The sequence below is a fragment of the Micrasema longulum genome, unplaced genomic scaffold (assembly GCF_059751315.1).
Source record: "Micrasema longulum isolate JH-2025_06_02 unplaced genomic scaffold, ASM5975131v1 h1tg001764l, whole genome shotgun sequence".
NCBI lineage: Eukaryota > Metazoa > Arthropoda > Insecta > Trichoptera > Brachycentridae > Micrasema > Micrasema longulum.
The window spans coordinates 574,351-588,541 of NW_028278939.1; the positions used below are offsets into that span (position 1 = coordinate 574,351).

The 14,191-nt window shown below is 34.5% G+C and overlaps 2 protein-coding genes across 3 annotated transcripts; one reads left to right on the forward strand and one right to left on the reverse strand.

The window, feature by feature from the left end:
- Positions 1-4,069: 4,069 nt before the first annotated feature.
- Positions 4,070-5,579, forward strand: LOC148274080 (peptidyl-prolyl cis-trans isomerase FKBP2). The gene is made up of 2 exons (XM_088237652.1): positions 4,070-4,588; positions 5,066-5,579. The coding sequence occupies exons 1-2, from the start codon at positions 4,427-4,429 to the stop codon at positions 5,321-5,323; spliced, it is 420 nt and encodes a 139-aa protein (XP_088093778.1). The 5' UTR covers positions 4,070-4,426; the 3' UTR covers positions 5,324-5,579.
- A 3,076-nt stretch (positions 5,580-8,655) lies between these two features.
- On the reverse strand, positions 8,656-13,826 carry Taf12 (TATA-box binding protein associated factor 12). 2 transcript variants are annotated; one of them, XM_088237651.1, is made up of 4 exons: positions 13,600-13,826; positions 13,232-13,365; positions 9,547-9,739; positions 8,656-8,843 (listed from the first exon to the last, which is right to left on the reverse strand). In XM_088237651.1, exons 2-4 carry the CDS (start codon positions 13,322-13,324, stop codon positions 8,716-8,718), a joined length of 414 nt encoding a protein of 137 aa, XP_088093777.1. In that variant the 5' UTR covers positions 13,325-13,365; positions 13,600-13,826; the 3' UTR covers positions 8,656-8,715. The 2 variants fall into 2 exon arrangements, with proteins under 2 accessions (XP_088093777.1, XP_088093776.1); XM_088237650.1 differs by having other exon boundaries at positions 13,232-13,473; positions 13,600-13,750.
- Between the last annotated feature and the right edge of the window lie 365 nt (positions 13,827-14,191).

Here is a 14,191-nt window from a genome sequence, read left to right on the forward strand (position 1 = left end):
AAATCAAATCTCTCCCCATCTTCTTATCCCGAAGACGAACTCTGCATGGTGACTCGATTTCTTCTGTATTTATCAGAGGCATCTATCCCTAGCCATTGTGGAATTCCCGGTAGCGAAAAGGTGGACGCGTTGGCAAAGGATGCGGTCCATTCCGGGAATCCTGCCTACAGTAACTTCCTACCACTAGGTGATATCCTTGTTATGACAAAGGAGAAACAAATTCGCACATAGCAAGAATATTGGGTAGCCTCCTCCCAAGTCAAGGGAAGACACCTTTTCCAATTGAAACCAAATGTAACAGAAAAACCTTGTTTATCCAAAGTGATTCTGAACAAATTCGATACATTTTTTATATGCAGAATGCGCATTGGACATTGTTGTAATGGTTCTCATTTGTTTAGAATCCATATCCGGGACTCTGCCATGTGCGAAAGTCAGCTTGAGGAGGAAGATCTCAATCATGTTTTCTTTGGATGCCCATAAATGATTGTTATCCTGAGTTCCTATTTGACCTCTCCGATATCAGCGTCCTATTTCCTACTCATATTTTAACTCTCTTGTCCTCACCCAATAAACATATATTTTAAATTTTATGTAAATATGTAGTTATAAATGGTATTAAAATAAATAAGTTATATATTATGTAAAGTGTATGTAATATTAAATACTAGCACAGTAACTTGTATGTATAGTACTAACACATGTGCAAATATTTAAATAAGTCAATCTCAAACTTGACACTGGCTAGAACAACCCAGTTAGGGGTGAAAAAGGCCAAAAAAAACAACTTAGAAGAGGTGGTAAAGGTTGCTAGCATTTATTTTGTGTTTTTTCAGAATCTCATTGAGGAAATTAAAAAATTTAAATACTGCTACCCTGTTGAAACCCAAAATGCATGCTTCAGATGTTGCTTCTGGTTTTCTCAGACTTAAATCAGTGTGACGCTTCAAAAAACCTTTAATCTAGTCTTCTCCGGCCATTCCCAAAGTTTTGTTGAAATTATGGCTGTTATTATTATTTTCTGCTAGCTGGTATACCAGTTGACGAAATTTTTTCTTTCTTAACTTTTTATTAACAAGAGCTTCTGGATTTTCCCGTCTTTTCCGAACATAACTCTCAAGTGTTGATGATGGCACTAAGTACCGATAAGACGCCGCCATGTATCCTATTTCTTAACTTATGGCTGCATTAACAGCTCGATACATAGCATCTGCAGACCTGGAGTGCCAGGTGGTTTTTCTTATATATTTTCGCACCATCTGCAGTTGAAAAAGTGACGTTAGAGGTATAAAAGCGTAACCAACAAACAAAGAAAATCACTTTCGCATTTATAATATTAGTTGGAAAAAGGATACCTACAAATATTTTAAGGGGCGGAACGGGGTACCACCCCGTTGTGCCCCACCCATTGTGCCCCGACAGTAGCGTTTTTTAAAACACGGGAGTTATGGCCGATAAAAGTGTAGATCTTGAGTTATCACTAGACTTTAAGTCAGTCAAAAGGAAGTTAAAATTAACATGTTATGTAATTTTTTTAGTAAAAAATGGTGTATAATCATTTACCTTGGTGTAACAGAGCAAATATTCGAAATTTCAAGCTTTTTCTCCAACATTCGATGAATTTCAAACTAAGCGCACTCCTACACTGACAGTAACCGTTTCATATAGCGCACCGCAGTGAACTTATTTATTTAACACTTAATATACATATACAATATATATTTATATATATAAGGGCGGGCATGTTGCCTTGAGGCAATTTCTTCCTACCTACCCAAACTGTTCAGTTTGAGAAAATTACAAATACATGGACATATTGAATCTTACAATTTTACACAAAAATTAAGATCAACAAAATAAAAATGTATGAAAAAATAACACTATACTATGAAGATAGGAGAGGGAGAGGGAAGGAAAGAAGAAGGCTAAAGGAACAATTTAAATATTAAGATAGTGACATTTCAATCTTGACTTAAATTTAAATAAAGAAGGGGTCTCTAACATTGGTTGGTAGATTATTCCACAATCGAGCGGCTACTACTGTGAAAGAAGAGGCAAGAAAATTAGAGCTTTGAATTGAACTGACTGTTGTGCGTAAAGTTTACGCATCTCTGTCGTACGTAGCGAATCTCCTGCCCATTTCCCTTTCCGTACCGGTACCCCGTTCTACCCCGGGTTCCTCTACCTGCATTAACATACTATCAGAATGAATCGGAAATGAAAAAAGTGATAATGTGTGGGGTACTTTCTTATTGAAATATGGTGGTGAGATCAAGAAAAAAATAATATAAGATGAGGCTGTAAAATCAATTTCCGCGTTCGCGCCTACAAATAGACGGAAGCTGTCCGTCTCTTCGCTAACTGAGAGGAAGCAGGAATCCGCCGATCGGAAGCGAGAGATAAAATGGAAGATCGCGTCTTCCTAGTACCATATCGGATATGTGGGATAGAAAGTTAATTCGCCACGTGTTTTCCCTATTTTGATTCCCCGACATGATAGTTTAATTCTAATTCAAACTAAATTAATTTAATGCCCAAAAGAAAGTAAATGAACTTAAATCTTTCCTGAAAACGTTTGAATTAGAAGACAATTTAAAGAGCTTGAATGTTTTATGTACCTATTTTTATTAATCCAGAACATGAAAAATGACTTAAGACTAATTAAAAACGTGAAAAAAATATATTAACAGAGCTATCTCCTTAACCAAAGCAATTCGCGATTGTAAGTTTTCACTTTTTTTTATGTACCACGGGCGCGGATAAAAAAATGATGGAGTAAAATTTAACCCTTAGACTGCTAAACAACGATATATCGTTGTTGTTAATCCCTATCATAAAGTTCTAACTAGACTGATGCTGACGTCATAATCCCCAAAAGGGTAAACGAATTCGGGAACTGCTTGTTGCACTTAACCGTCAGTGGTATAAAACATTTTCAAAACATAAAAGTTACTTATTCGACGGGTTATTATTCAGTTTCGTACCTATTTCAGCCCTACGGAAAATTTAATACAAAAAATGTTTTCTTACGCGCGGTAAAAATTCGAACATAAAATTGTACAGCAAAGTTTCTTGAAAATTAATAAAAAATAATATAAAATATTTTAATAAAAACGAACTACTTTGAACGACGTCACTTATTCATATGAATCATCCAAGATATATTTTACTCAAATTTTGTTTATGGAAGTGGTAGGTTTGATAATAAGGGCACTTTGCCCCGCAATCAACAAAAAAACCATCATAATACTGTCGTTTCAATAATAACTATTAAAACAATGCGCCTTGAGATTGCTGTGCGAGATCATTTTTGTTTATTTTTATTTTCGATAAGAAAAGGTTTACAACCGCTGTACGAGAATGTGTTGCGGGCGGCACGAGTCGTCTATCTTGCTCACTCCACTGGGCTTGAATTAGATATTTATGAAATAGAAGATTTTTCTTGGAATTGCTATTAATTTTTAAAACAGTAGTGTGTTTGGAAAACAACGTATTCGATAAAATATTTTTAAAATGTATGAATAATAAGATTTCTGATTAGATTCTTGAAAAACTGCGTAGCAGCGTAAGGGTTAATAGAGTTTCATGAATATATGTCAAAAGTTTGAATAATTGGCGCGCGTACATAAGATCACAGACTACAGATATCTTCATAAGATGTATGAATTTTGAACAAAGAGGTTTGTATGTCTGACCGAGGAATAAGGTTAGGGTTTTATTTAAAAGAGTTGATGTTTTCCCCAGCGGAAAACATATGGGTCGATAAATTTTAGAAACAAATGTTTTTTGGAATTCTAGAGGTAATTCATCGCTCGGTCATTTGAATTTAACCCAAGGTTGAATCCTAATTGACTTTAACAATAGACGGAATATTTTTATACTTAGTAAATGTTCAGATAAATATTAAATAAATTGATTTATTTTTAACGGCGGAATGGGGTTCTTTTCAGAATTATTAATATTTTTAAAACTTTATATATTAAATAACATATTTACAACTAAACACTATTTGTTTCTAGATATTTGCATAAAATTTTAAGTACTTACGTGTTTATTGGGGGGGATAGGAGAGTTAGAATACGAGTAGGGAATGGAATGTTAATATCAGAGAGGTCGGATAGGAAATCAGGATAACAATCACTTATGGGGCGTCCAAAAAACATTTAAATCTTCCTCCTCAAGCCGACATTCGCAAATGGCAGAGTCCTTGACATGGATTCTGAACAGATGAGAACCATGCACAGCGTTGGCTGTGTGCTCCAACAAATTATGAAAAATGTAAACTAAATTGTCTCTGATCCTATCTCTGACAACAAAATTTGCACTCTGCACAAAAATTTGACAGCCGCCGGCTTCGTAAGCAGAATCGACGAAAATTCGCCAAAGTCCGGGAGATTTAATTATTAGCAATTATTAAACTATAAATATGAATTTTCTGCAGCTGTCTTTGCCTGTCTTTTTAACATTGCTAGTGTTCACACTAGCCGACGAAAAGCCTAAAAAGAAGCTACAAATTGGAATTAAAAAACGCGTGGAAAACTGCACATTGAAATCCAAGAAAGGTGATTTTCTTCATATGCACTATACGGTATGTATTTTACTATTCGTAAATCTGTTTGCAGCTTTAATAGATTCAATTTGTTTTATTTTTGCAAATTACATTCATACATGATAATATGCTATGAATACATTATTTCATTTTCAAGACCTTTGATCGGAGATAAACCATTTGACAGAGAAATAATCTTTTCAATGTTTATTACGGTGTTTTTTGATATAATTTACTGCTCATACTTCATGTAGTAGTAGTAAAAATATCTATGTGTTTTTCACAGATACCACAAATTTAAATGTAGGGGTTTTTAAGTTTATCTATTCATAAAAAAAAGTGATTGTTATAAGCGCATTGCTAGTGACAGAAATGATTTTGAGTGCCTGCAGCCCAATACGTTTTGTTTTCAATTAATGGTTTTTTTTTCTTTACATTTAATGGTACATGAGATATAAGCCACAGATTTATTTTAGTGTAGTGTTACGCTTTTTTACTGGGGTTTTCTATTTCTAGGGAACCTTGGAAGATGGGACGGAGTTCGATAGTTCCCTCCCCCGAGATCAGCCTTTGACCTTTACACTAGGCGGGGGACAGGTCATCAAGGGCTGGGACCAAGGTCTGCTAGGCATGTGCGAAGGGGAGAAGAGGAAGCTAGTCATCCCTCCTGAACTTGGCTACGGATCTTCCGGGGCTCCGCCCAAGATTCCGGGAGACGCCACTCTCACATTCCACGTCGAACTGATCAAAATTGTTAGGAAAGAGGAACTGTAGCCAATAATTTAAGTTTGATAATATTTTTAACATTTCCAAATCCGAATTAAACCATCGGGGGATTATATTGACAGATTTAATACATCGCAGTCCCAGTTGTGTATAAATAACATGCATAAATTTGTCAAACTGGGAAAACCAATGCTGAAGATTTTAAAATTTGCAGTTTTTGGCTGCAAAAATCATAAACAATTAACTCGACATACCTTCTTTCTACTGTAATATTATCCTTGAATAAATGCTGTTTTTTCTAAAATTATGACAAAATTTTGTTCCAAAAACCTAAAATCACAATAAATAGCGCTGGTCACAGAAACATCACTTCGCGTAACCCAAATCAGAATGAATATTACTAATGATTGAATTGTTAATTCTATACGAATAGTTCGGTAAATATCTAAGGTATACTTTGATTGAAAAATCGAATTAAAATTTTCTAAATCCCATGAGAAATAAATGATGCAACTTACTTAAAAACACACGAAAATGCCTTTTCTATTTGCATCTTTGTGGCTATTGCAGACATTTAATTTCAAAATCGTTCAATAATCCAAGACAAAATAAGTTAAATAATATTCTAAATGTATTGAAACTGCATCAAAGTAATTCAATTTTCACTGTAATTCAGTTAAACTTTGGGAATAATTTGGATTGTTAAAGTAGCCATTTTGTGTCAACATTTGTAAGCGCACGGAGCGGCGTGGCGGTCGCGAAATTCTAAAATATATCAAAAATCAAAATCATTTATTTTTCAGTACGGAGTGAGACTTGGATGACGTTTGTTGAAATTGCGAATTATTGTTTTTTCATAAAATGAATCACATTCAAATTTGAAAACAAATCGTATGGGGGAAGTCGAGGCAACAGTTCGTCTCGATAAATATAATATGAAATAATAATATTAATATTTTCAATTTATTTCTTTTTTTACCTATTCAACTAACCACACAATTGTTTAAACATGTTTCAGGTTATCAAAATGTGGAAAAGAAAATTTTGGCCACCCAGTTCGTATAAATTGTAACAGTAATGATATTTGGTTTTTTGGCAACAATGCGAGTTACTGTACCAAATATTATTTATTAATTTACCTACAGTATAATATTTTATTTACTGAATATTCTACATATATATATGCACCAAAACAGGCCAGGAGGTCCGGTCCAATCACAGTTGTGAATTACATCACAGAACACCCAGGCTTGAGAATAATTGCATTTAATTTTTGTGTTCTTACCGGGAATTGAACCCGAAACCTTCTGTGTGTGAGTGAAGCGTCTTGACCACATACCACGGAGGCCGCCTAGCTGCCATTGTGCATATATTTTTATTTTTTTAAATGTTATTTGCCAAAAAACCTTGTAAAATGTATTCCTCGGCATGGGATTTCCCAGTGAGGAATACATTATAACCAAATCATGTATATTTTTCATCAATAAATTACTTAATATATAAAAATAAATTATAAAAAATTAAGGTGGAATCTACCTTGCTTAAAAATATTTATTTATACATTCAGACTTCATTACTTTGTCGCCATTTTTTTTAATGTTGGTTATTTAATTTTTTTTTTATTTGTTTGTGATTTTATGTTTTAAAAAATAATTATCTTTGTACGTCCAATAAAGTCAAATTTACCCCATGCAATTCTGCCAGTGTTTGCCCCAAGGTTCCCAACGTTAAGTAACTTGGCCAGAGTGAAAAAGTATGTATGTTAAATACCTAAAGCGCTTAGTCCGTTTAGATGGTACTGCGGCCTTAATTTTCAAACATAACTGACGGAGCTAAATGTTTAGATTATAAGTTGTTTTTGTGTTCGATTTGTGATTTTAGTATACATCCAATAACAAGAATTATAAATACTTTTTTAAAACTAAAATATCTTCTTCTTTATCTTTTAAGATATCCTAAGATCTGTGTTACAGAAGACTAGATGTTCTCCTGAGATGATGAGGTCCAACTGTTCCTTCATCTCTTGGGTAGTCTTCTAGGCGGACGTTGTCCAGATGGGATTTCATTTCATTTGCTCATCCTGCCCAAATGGTGCCTCCAGTATCTTCATCTGGATCTGCTCCATCGCCTTCTATTACCACCTTCTATTTCACCACTTATATCTAATTATAATATTACAGATTCGGTCTCAAGGGTTTTTCCAGTAATGGACCTTAAGACCTTAATTTCAGCAGTTCCGAGTAGGCCTTTGGTACAAACAGTGTCAGCCTACACTTCCACAGCATACTTCACGATGGGTCTCAGACGTATCTCGTATATTAAGACCTTAAAATCAATACGCACATCCTTATTTCTCCATATTACATTCCTCAGACACCCTGACGCAGTTGTTACTTTGTTGACCTGTTCTCGGACTTCAGTATACAAACTGCTATGACTTAAGATTTCTACTTCCAGGTATTTGAAACTCATGACTTCTTCCACTGGCTTGTTGTCAATAGTTTGCTTACAAACCTTATAGGTTGCTTGGATAGAATATACCTATAATCATCATGTTGACTGCCACATATTATGTTCCTTATGTAGTTCCTTATAAAATGAACTTTTTCTGTTCAGTGTACTTAATTCCAAATTCAATAAAATGACAACTTTCTTTTTTTACACTATTTTTCTTACTTTTGCCACTCTTGGGGGTGTTACAGATATGGTAAACCTTGCAGAGAAGGAATACGAAAATCTTGGTGTTTTCAAGCTTTGTGTGTGACCTGTCACTGGATGGTTAACACAGGCAGAATAGTGAATACAGATTGCTCATAGGTTCCTAAAATGCCCATAGTATTATCTTTTTTTTTAAAAAGGTTTTCCATATCTATTATAGTGTTTCTTAATCTGACAATTTTGATAAACGATTCTAAGTGGAAGTGCCCCTTCAAAAGAAAAATGACAATCAAATTTTTGATAAAGTAATATTCGTTTTCAGTATGTAGTGGTGATTTAACTGTAAAATGGTTTGTATTAAAATAAAGACAGTTGTAATATTCTCTTATTTATGTTCTGTAATTTGTTTAATAATTTATTTCTTCTTATTATCTTTTAACTGTTTTTTATTCAAAACCAAAATTGATTTTGGATAGTAATTTTTATTTGTAAAACTTATCAATCAATTTATTATATAAATGTTTGGACCAAGGTAGTATATTTTTCTTGATTAATAAAACAAAGGCACAAAATGCAAAAGCTAATCACAAACCAAAATCACAATAAACAGATATTTTTTAATAAAAAACCGATGGTGAGCTAATTTTTCAAATTACAAATTACTTTTTGTTTTTTAGTGAGTTTCAATTTGTGATTTTAGTATGCTAGCTGCCTATTAATGATCATCATTATAAATAGTTTATTAACGTAAGATTGTTGTGTATAAAAAACACGGATGCAGATTAATATTTTTTAATAGCCTTTCTAATAAGCGCCATTCTTTGTTTGTGTGCTTCTGTGACTGTGGCTCTCTTATATGGTCTTAATTCGTCGGTTCCAAATCCAGGGATCCACATATTCCAGTTTCGTTCTGAAATTAAACAAAAACAAGTTTTTTCAACCATACGAAAAAGGAAACTAACAACATATCAAGCTAATCTTTAAAAAATATATATTTTATGCTAGTTCACATCTATCAATGCTAGTCGTCCTTAAAGAGATTAAATTTAGTTAAAACCCAATAATAATTTAATGTCTAAATCGACAAGTACCGTGTTCAACCCTTGAATGATATCCAGCAGAAACAGTGTTTTTTTTTCTCAAAAGGCATCAAATTTATATGAGATTTCATAGTTCCTCAACTGGATTTAAAGAGTAAACTGTTTTGCCTTCATGTATCAAATGATCAAGGCATCCCGCAATTAGAGCAACTCAACACTGGGTTTGGATAGGGAAATAATAATGATGGTATTAAATTTATTTAAATAAAATGCATGTAGTTCCCAAAAACATCTTGTTAGACCTGGGGACCCGTTAAGGTTTGAAAGTCCAATTAAAATAAAAGTAAAAGAATTATTACCAGTTTCAGCTCTTTAACTTCACTAAAATCAACAAATGGAAGAATTGAAGAAATGTGGATGTTCAAACATAGGTAAAATGGTGAATGTTGCAGTGTGTAAAGTGGCCACTTAGACCAGCCCCAATGACAGGTCATAAGCCCTGTAAGTGCCTAGACTTCCATATTCCCTTTTTTGAGATATTCTCCATCCCTGTTGTAATTTGTTGCTTATTACCTAAATGAAGTTGGACATCTTTAACTTCTACTGTAGAAACATGGCGGTGTTTGGCCAGTAAACAGGCGGCATTCATTGTGCTGTCGATGAAGTCATCCGCCAACTGCAGCAGTAGTTCCTCTACTTCTTCGTCAAGTTGTTCTGTGGGGTCGACTTCACGCACCAGCTCCTGAAGTCGGGGTCTGGTTACTATCTGTTTACAAGATTCAAAACAGAGATTAAAAAATATGCTTGTATACAATAACGTCAGCATAAATTTCAAATACAGTAAGGAGTAGGGTGATGCTTAAAAGACACAAAAATATTTTTTGTTTCTTTTCTCTTGGATCACCCTTCCATTTTGTTCTACCTAATAAGAAAAACTTAACTTAATTTTTTGAGATTTAAAAAAAAAAATTAACGGTTGCTACTAAAGATTTAAAAAATCTAACATTTTCCCAAAAAGTGATTATTTCAAAAAATTGTATTTATTATAAAATTATATTTTTTTACATAATAAAAACTAAAATGAGGTTTTAAGGTCCATATATTTTACCCAAAGCTAGTTTTGTATCATATATGTGTTACAATTTACTTTCGAGATGTGAACGAAGAAGAGGAAAATTAGACAAAAAACTGATTTTTACAAAATTTCTTTAAGTGTCACAATTTAAAAAAAAACTTATTACAGAATTAATATAAGTTTATAGTAGTTGTCGAGTCCTCAAAAAGATTTTGATGCACAATTAACACATAAAAAACTCGTTATGCAGACAGCAAAGTGCAGAGAAGCTGATCCACCCCTTTACCAGAAACTAAAAGTGGAAGTCGGTCAACAACTTCATGGCCTGTGATATCTTCTAACATCTTTCCGTCCCAGTGCACAGTTAATGGAACATCAGGGTCAAAATCTTTTTTTAACATTTTTTATGAAATTCAAAGCTCGGTAGCGACCCCTAAAACTTAATGAAATCCAACAAAATTTTAGTTAACTCCATTTTATATATGAGAGATCAAAATGGGAGTGTGAACCGTTGAATTTCTTAACTTTCATTTTTAAGCATCACCCTAGTAAGGAGCAAAGAGTGAATTGTTATTGTGTAAATATATTTTACATGGCATTACTAAAAATATCCAAAATGATGTACCTATCATCGCGGCAACTCTTTCTTCAAGCTTATATAAAGGCTTTGTAAGGTTTTTTTTAAAAGTATTTCTCCTTGCAGTAGGACGTGCTACTACCTTACTACTACTACTACTGCTACTTTAAAACTTTCCAAATCAAAATGATCACCAACACCAACAACAATCACAACAAGCAAACGTCAACTCTCGACTTGGAGGGGGAATTTTAGTTCTTATAAAATATCGCGGTGATTCTTCCAAGTGTCTAGCTGTGGTGCAAAATAAAATTATGTCATTTATTTTTAAACAGCTTACATTTTTATTTTGTTACAAATTACATTTTGGGTCCTGCCTAGCTAGGAATTTCTTGTATTAAGTCAAAATTGTTTTTATATAAAAGAAAATTGCATCAAAATTGAAATATTAGCATAAATCATAATATCGCAAATATTTTTTTTAAACAGTACATAATATTATTATTGATTTCATAATTTATTTATTATGGCAATCATAGTCTTTTTAATAAACACAAGGTACAAGATAACGATTTTAAAAAGTAAGATCAATTACAGATTTCACATTCATTTATTATGAATGCAGGAGAGTGAAAAATAATTAAATACTGAAGAAAGAAATATAAAAATTAAAGAATGGGAGAAAACATGGTATAGTTCCAACTCTACTTTCCTCCCCTCTCTCTCTGCTTCCATGACCATTTATATTTATTGCTAAAAAATTACAACTAACATTAGATACAGGTAGTAGATGTATGTAAAAGTTAAGCAGAAGAAAAATTAAAAATGTCTTTAACAGAACTGATAAAACTATGGTATTTACAGTGTATAACGTACGCATTACCACGTTTGTTCGCTGGTTCGTCAACCGCGTCTGCCGCAGTCAGGCTTCCCGGCGTAAACGAGAAGCCGCCCTCCCAGACAGAGTCAAAGACAAAGTCGGAAGGTAGGGGCACAGCTGCACCGACCGCAAGTCAACCTCAATAGCCCTGAAAAGGACTTTCCACCCGGTCCAAGTGGTGTAGAGAGGCGAAGGCAGTCAGCTGGCAGAGCGGAGCGAAGTGCAGGAGGGCGAACAGGGCGGAGAACTGAATAAAATACGTCTGAACTGTTCAGAGTTAGGAACTCAACTGATTTATAAAGCAGTGCGCGTCGGGCTCCGTGAGTCAGCCATCCCACCCGCTCCGGCTGCCTTGGAGTGGTGGGGGTAGCTCACCCCCACCACTCGCTACATGCTGCCAGCCGCAGGTGGCGTAAATACGGGCGCCTAGCGCCCGTAGGGTCTATTTCATCGGCAGCCGCGACGTGCGCAACATGACAATACAATATACAATATAGGCCATTTTCAGGGCCTTACAAACACAATTAAGATACAATATGAAATACATAAAATACAGACATAAAAGAGTAATCTCTGGCTATATTCCCCCGGTAATACTAAGGCCAGGCTCGAAAGCGAATTATTTATCTTTATTGGGAGCCTAGCGCTCAGTCACACAAATACCGGGTTCCTAGCTGCGTTTATCAATTCACTCAGTTATTGTTTACATATATCACTTTCATTTGTCCGATTCAACGTTATTCGCGTGTCCGGAACACAGTGTAATACATAAATGTCACTAAAGCTGTCATTATGGGTAGTTTGTATTCTTCGAAGAGTGCTATTTTTCATATAATTAGTCTGTGAGCTCGGATTGTCGAAGAGTACAGAATGACGAGTTCTACGGACAAAGACTCTACACGAAATGCTTCTTACAATTTCTGGGCTATCGATTAGGTTATTGACAATTTTATAGAGAAAGCTCATATCCAACATGATATGCCAAGTTGTGAGATTTTGAATTTTATGAAAATTAGCGGACTCAGTCCTACTTGAAAAGGTGTAAACTGATTATCGATAATGAATCAATTGAACAAGACTCAAGTTTCAGATATTTAAGAATTTCTATATCCAGCCATGTTTTGTACAACTAAGTCTGAGATCAAGTCTACAAAGCCTCTCAAGTGTCAGGATGTCTAAAAGAGATAATATGGAAAAATAAAAACATGCAAATTGACAGTAAAGTCAGAATATATACGACATATGTGAGACTCATCTTAATATATTCTGTAGAAACACGAGAAGACCCCACGAGAACAAAGAACATCAAATATAAGGGGCCTCAGATTGATTACCGGAAACACTGCGCGACCAGGTCAGATGTGATTTTAAACAGGAAATATGCAAAATCGAAGATAGAGTACACTGGAGCAGATACTGTAGAAGATTCTGGAGAGACCACATAAACAGAATGAGCAGTGACAGACTGGTGTCCACAGCAGCTCAAGAATTGCTTTCCGGACGGCGTCTATCTCCTAAACGGTGGAAGGATAGTTAAGCCCCTTCACTGGAGACTGAGTAGTTTGAGAAAAACAGATCATCAGATCTACAAGAAGGCGAAGAAGAAAAACTAGAGTTGATGCATCATTCTGTTGATGATCCAGTATATATAAACGAAAATTATATTTAGACAAGATGAATTAAGGTGAAAATAGAATATAATAAATTCGAATAAAAATAACAATACCTGAGTTGGTTGATCCGAATTATTTATGGTTGACTTCCCGGCACCCTGTGATTGGCTGGACATGGGACTGTGTTGGGAAGGCGATGCCTGCATTGTGCTCGTTTCAGAATTAGCCGTTTGATCTAAAGGTGTCCCTGTTGGATATTGAATTGCTGAAGATTGATGGTTCATTATGTCCAAGGCGGGTGCTATATAGATTGAGGTTGTCCGATCGTGTTATAATTTGACATATCTCAAGCACCCTGGAATGCATCCACAAATCACACATAATATTAAGGACATTTTTGTTCGTCATGTAAAATCAACGTGCCACTATTTAATAAAAGCGGTATATGATAAATTGTGTGAAATTAGTAACGTAAACGTACCTGAATATTGAGATAAAACTCCAGTAGTTTAATTCATAAACGTTTATAATTTTTAATTGATTTCATGTAATTATAACAATCGAAAACATGTACAGACGAAGAGTAAATAAAATACAAAACGTCACAAACCCACAATGTCAGATTGTTCCATAGAGAATAGAGACAACCACAGATTACTAATAGGAGACAACTGCGACTGGTTTCAGTCATAAACACACCATAGACATATCGATAATATTACCATCGAGTATACCCTACCTTCCTGCACAATTGACGGTGCCATATAAAATTGTAGTTTTGGTTTTAAATTATTGTAAAAATCAAAGTTGTTCAACTTTTTTGATTTATTGCAGATAAATGTATTTTTCATATATATTAGTAAGGCCGGGCTCGTGGTGTAATGGTTAGCGCGTGCGCCTACCAAGCAAGAGGTCTCGGGTACGATTCCTGAGATGGTTGACATGAAATATTTATTTGTAAAAGTGTTTTTACACTAGAATATTTCATAGTCCCTGGACTGGTACTTCAAACCTTAGACTGATCATCTTAGCTTCATGTAACATAAAGTATCAAGATACCCTGCGATTGGTGT

What these genes read in the sequence shown, in the direction of transcription:
- LOC148274080 (XM_088237652.1), top strand. Translation starts at nt 4,427, where the DNA reads ATGAATTTTCTGCAGCTGTCTTTGCCTGTCTTTTTAACATTGCTAGTG. An exon ending in TTCTTCATATGCACTATACG is followed by an intron (nt 4,589 to 5,065) that starts GTATGTATTTTA and finishes TTCTATTTCTAG; the next exon opens with GGAACCTTGGAAGATGGGAC.
- Taf12 (XM_088237650.1), bottom strand. Translation starts at nt 13,402, where the DNA reads ATGAACCATCAATCTTCAGCAATTCAATATCCAACAGGGACACCTTTA. An exon ending in ATTCGGATCAACCAACTCAG is followed by an intron (nt 9,740 to 13,231) that starts GTATTGTTATTT and finishes TCTTGTAAACAG; the next exon opens with ATAGTAACCAGACCCCGACT. An exon ending in AGATGTCCAACTTCATTTAG is followed by an intron (nt 8,844 to 9,546) that starts GTAATAAGCAAC and finishes GTTTAATTTCAG; the next exon opens with AACGAAACTGGAATATGTGG.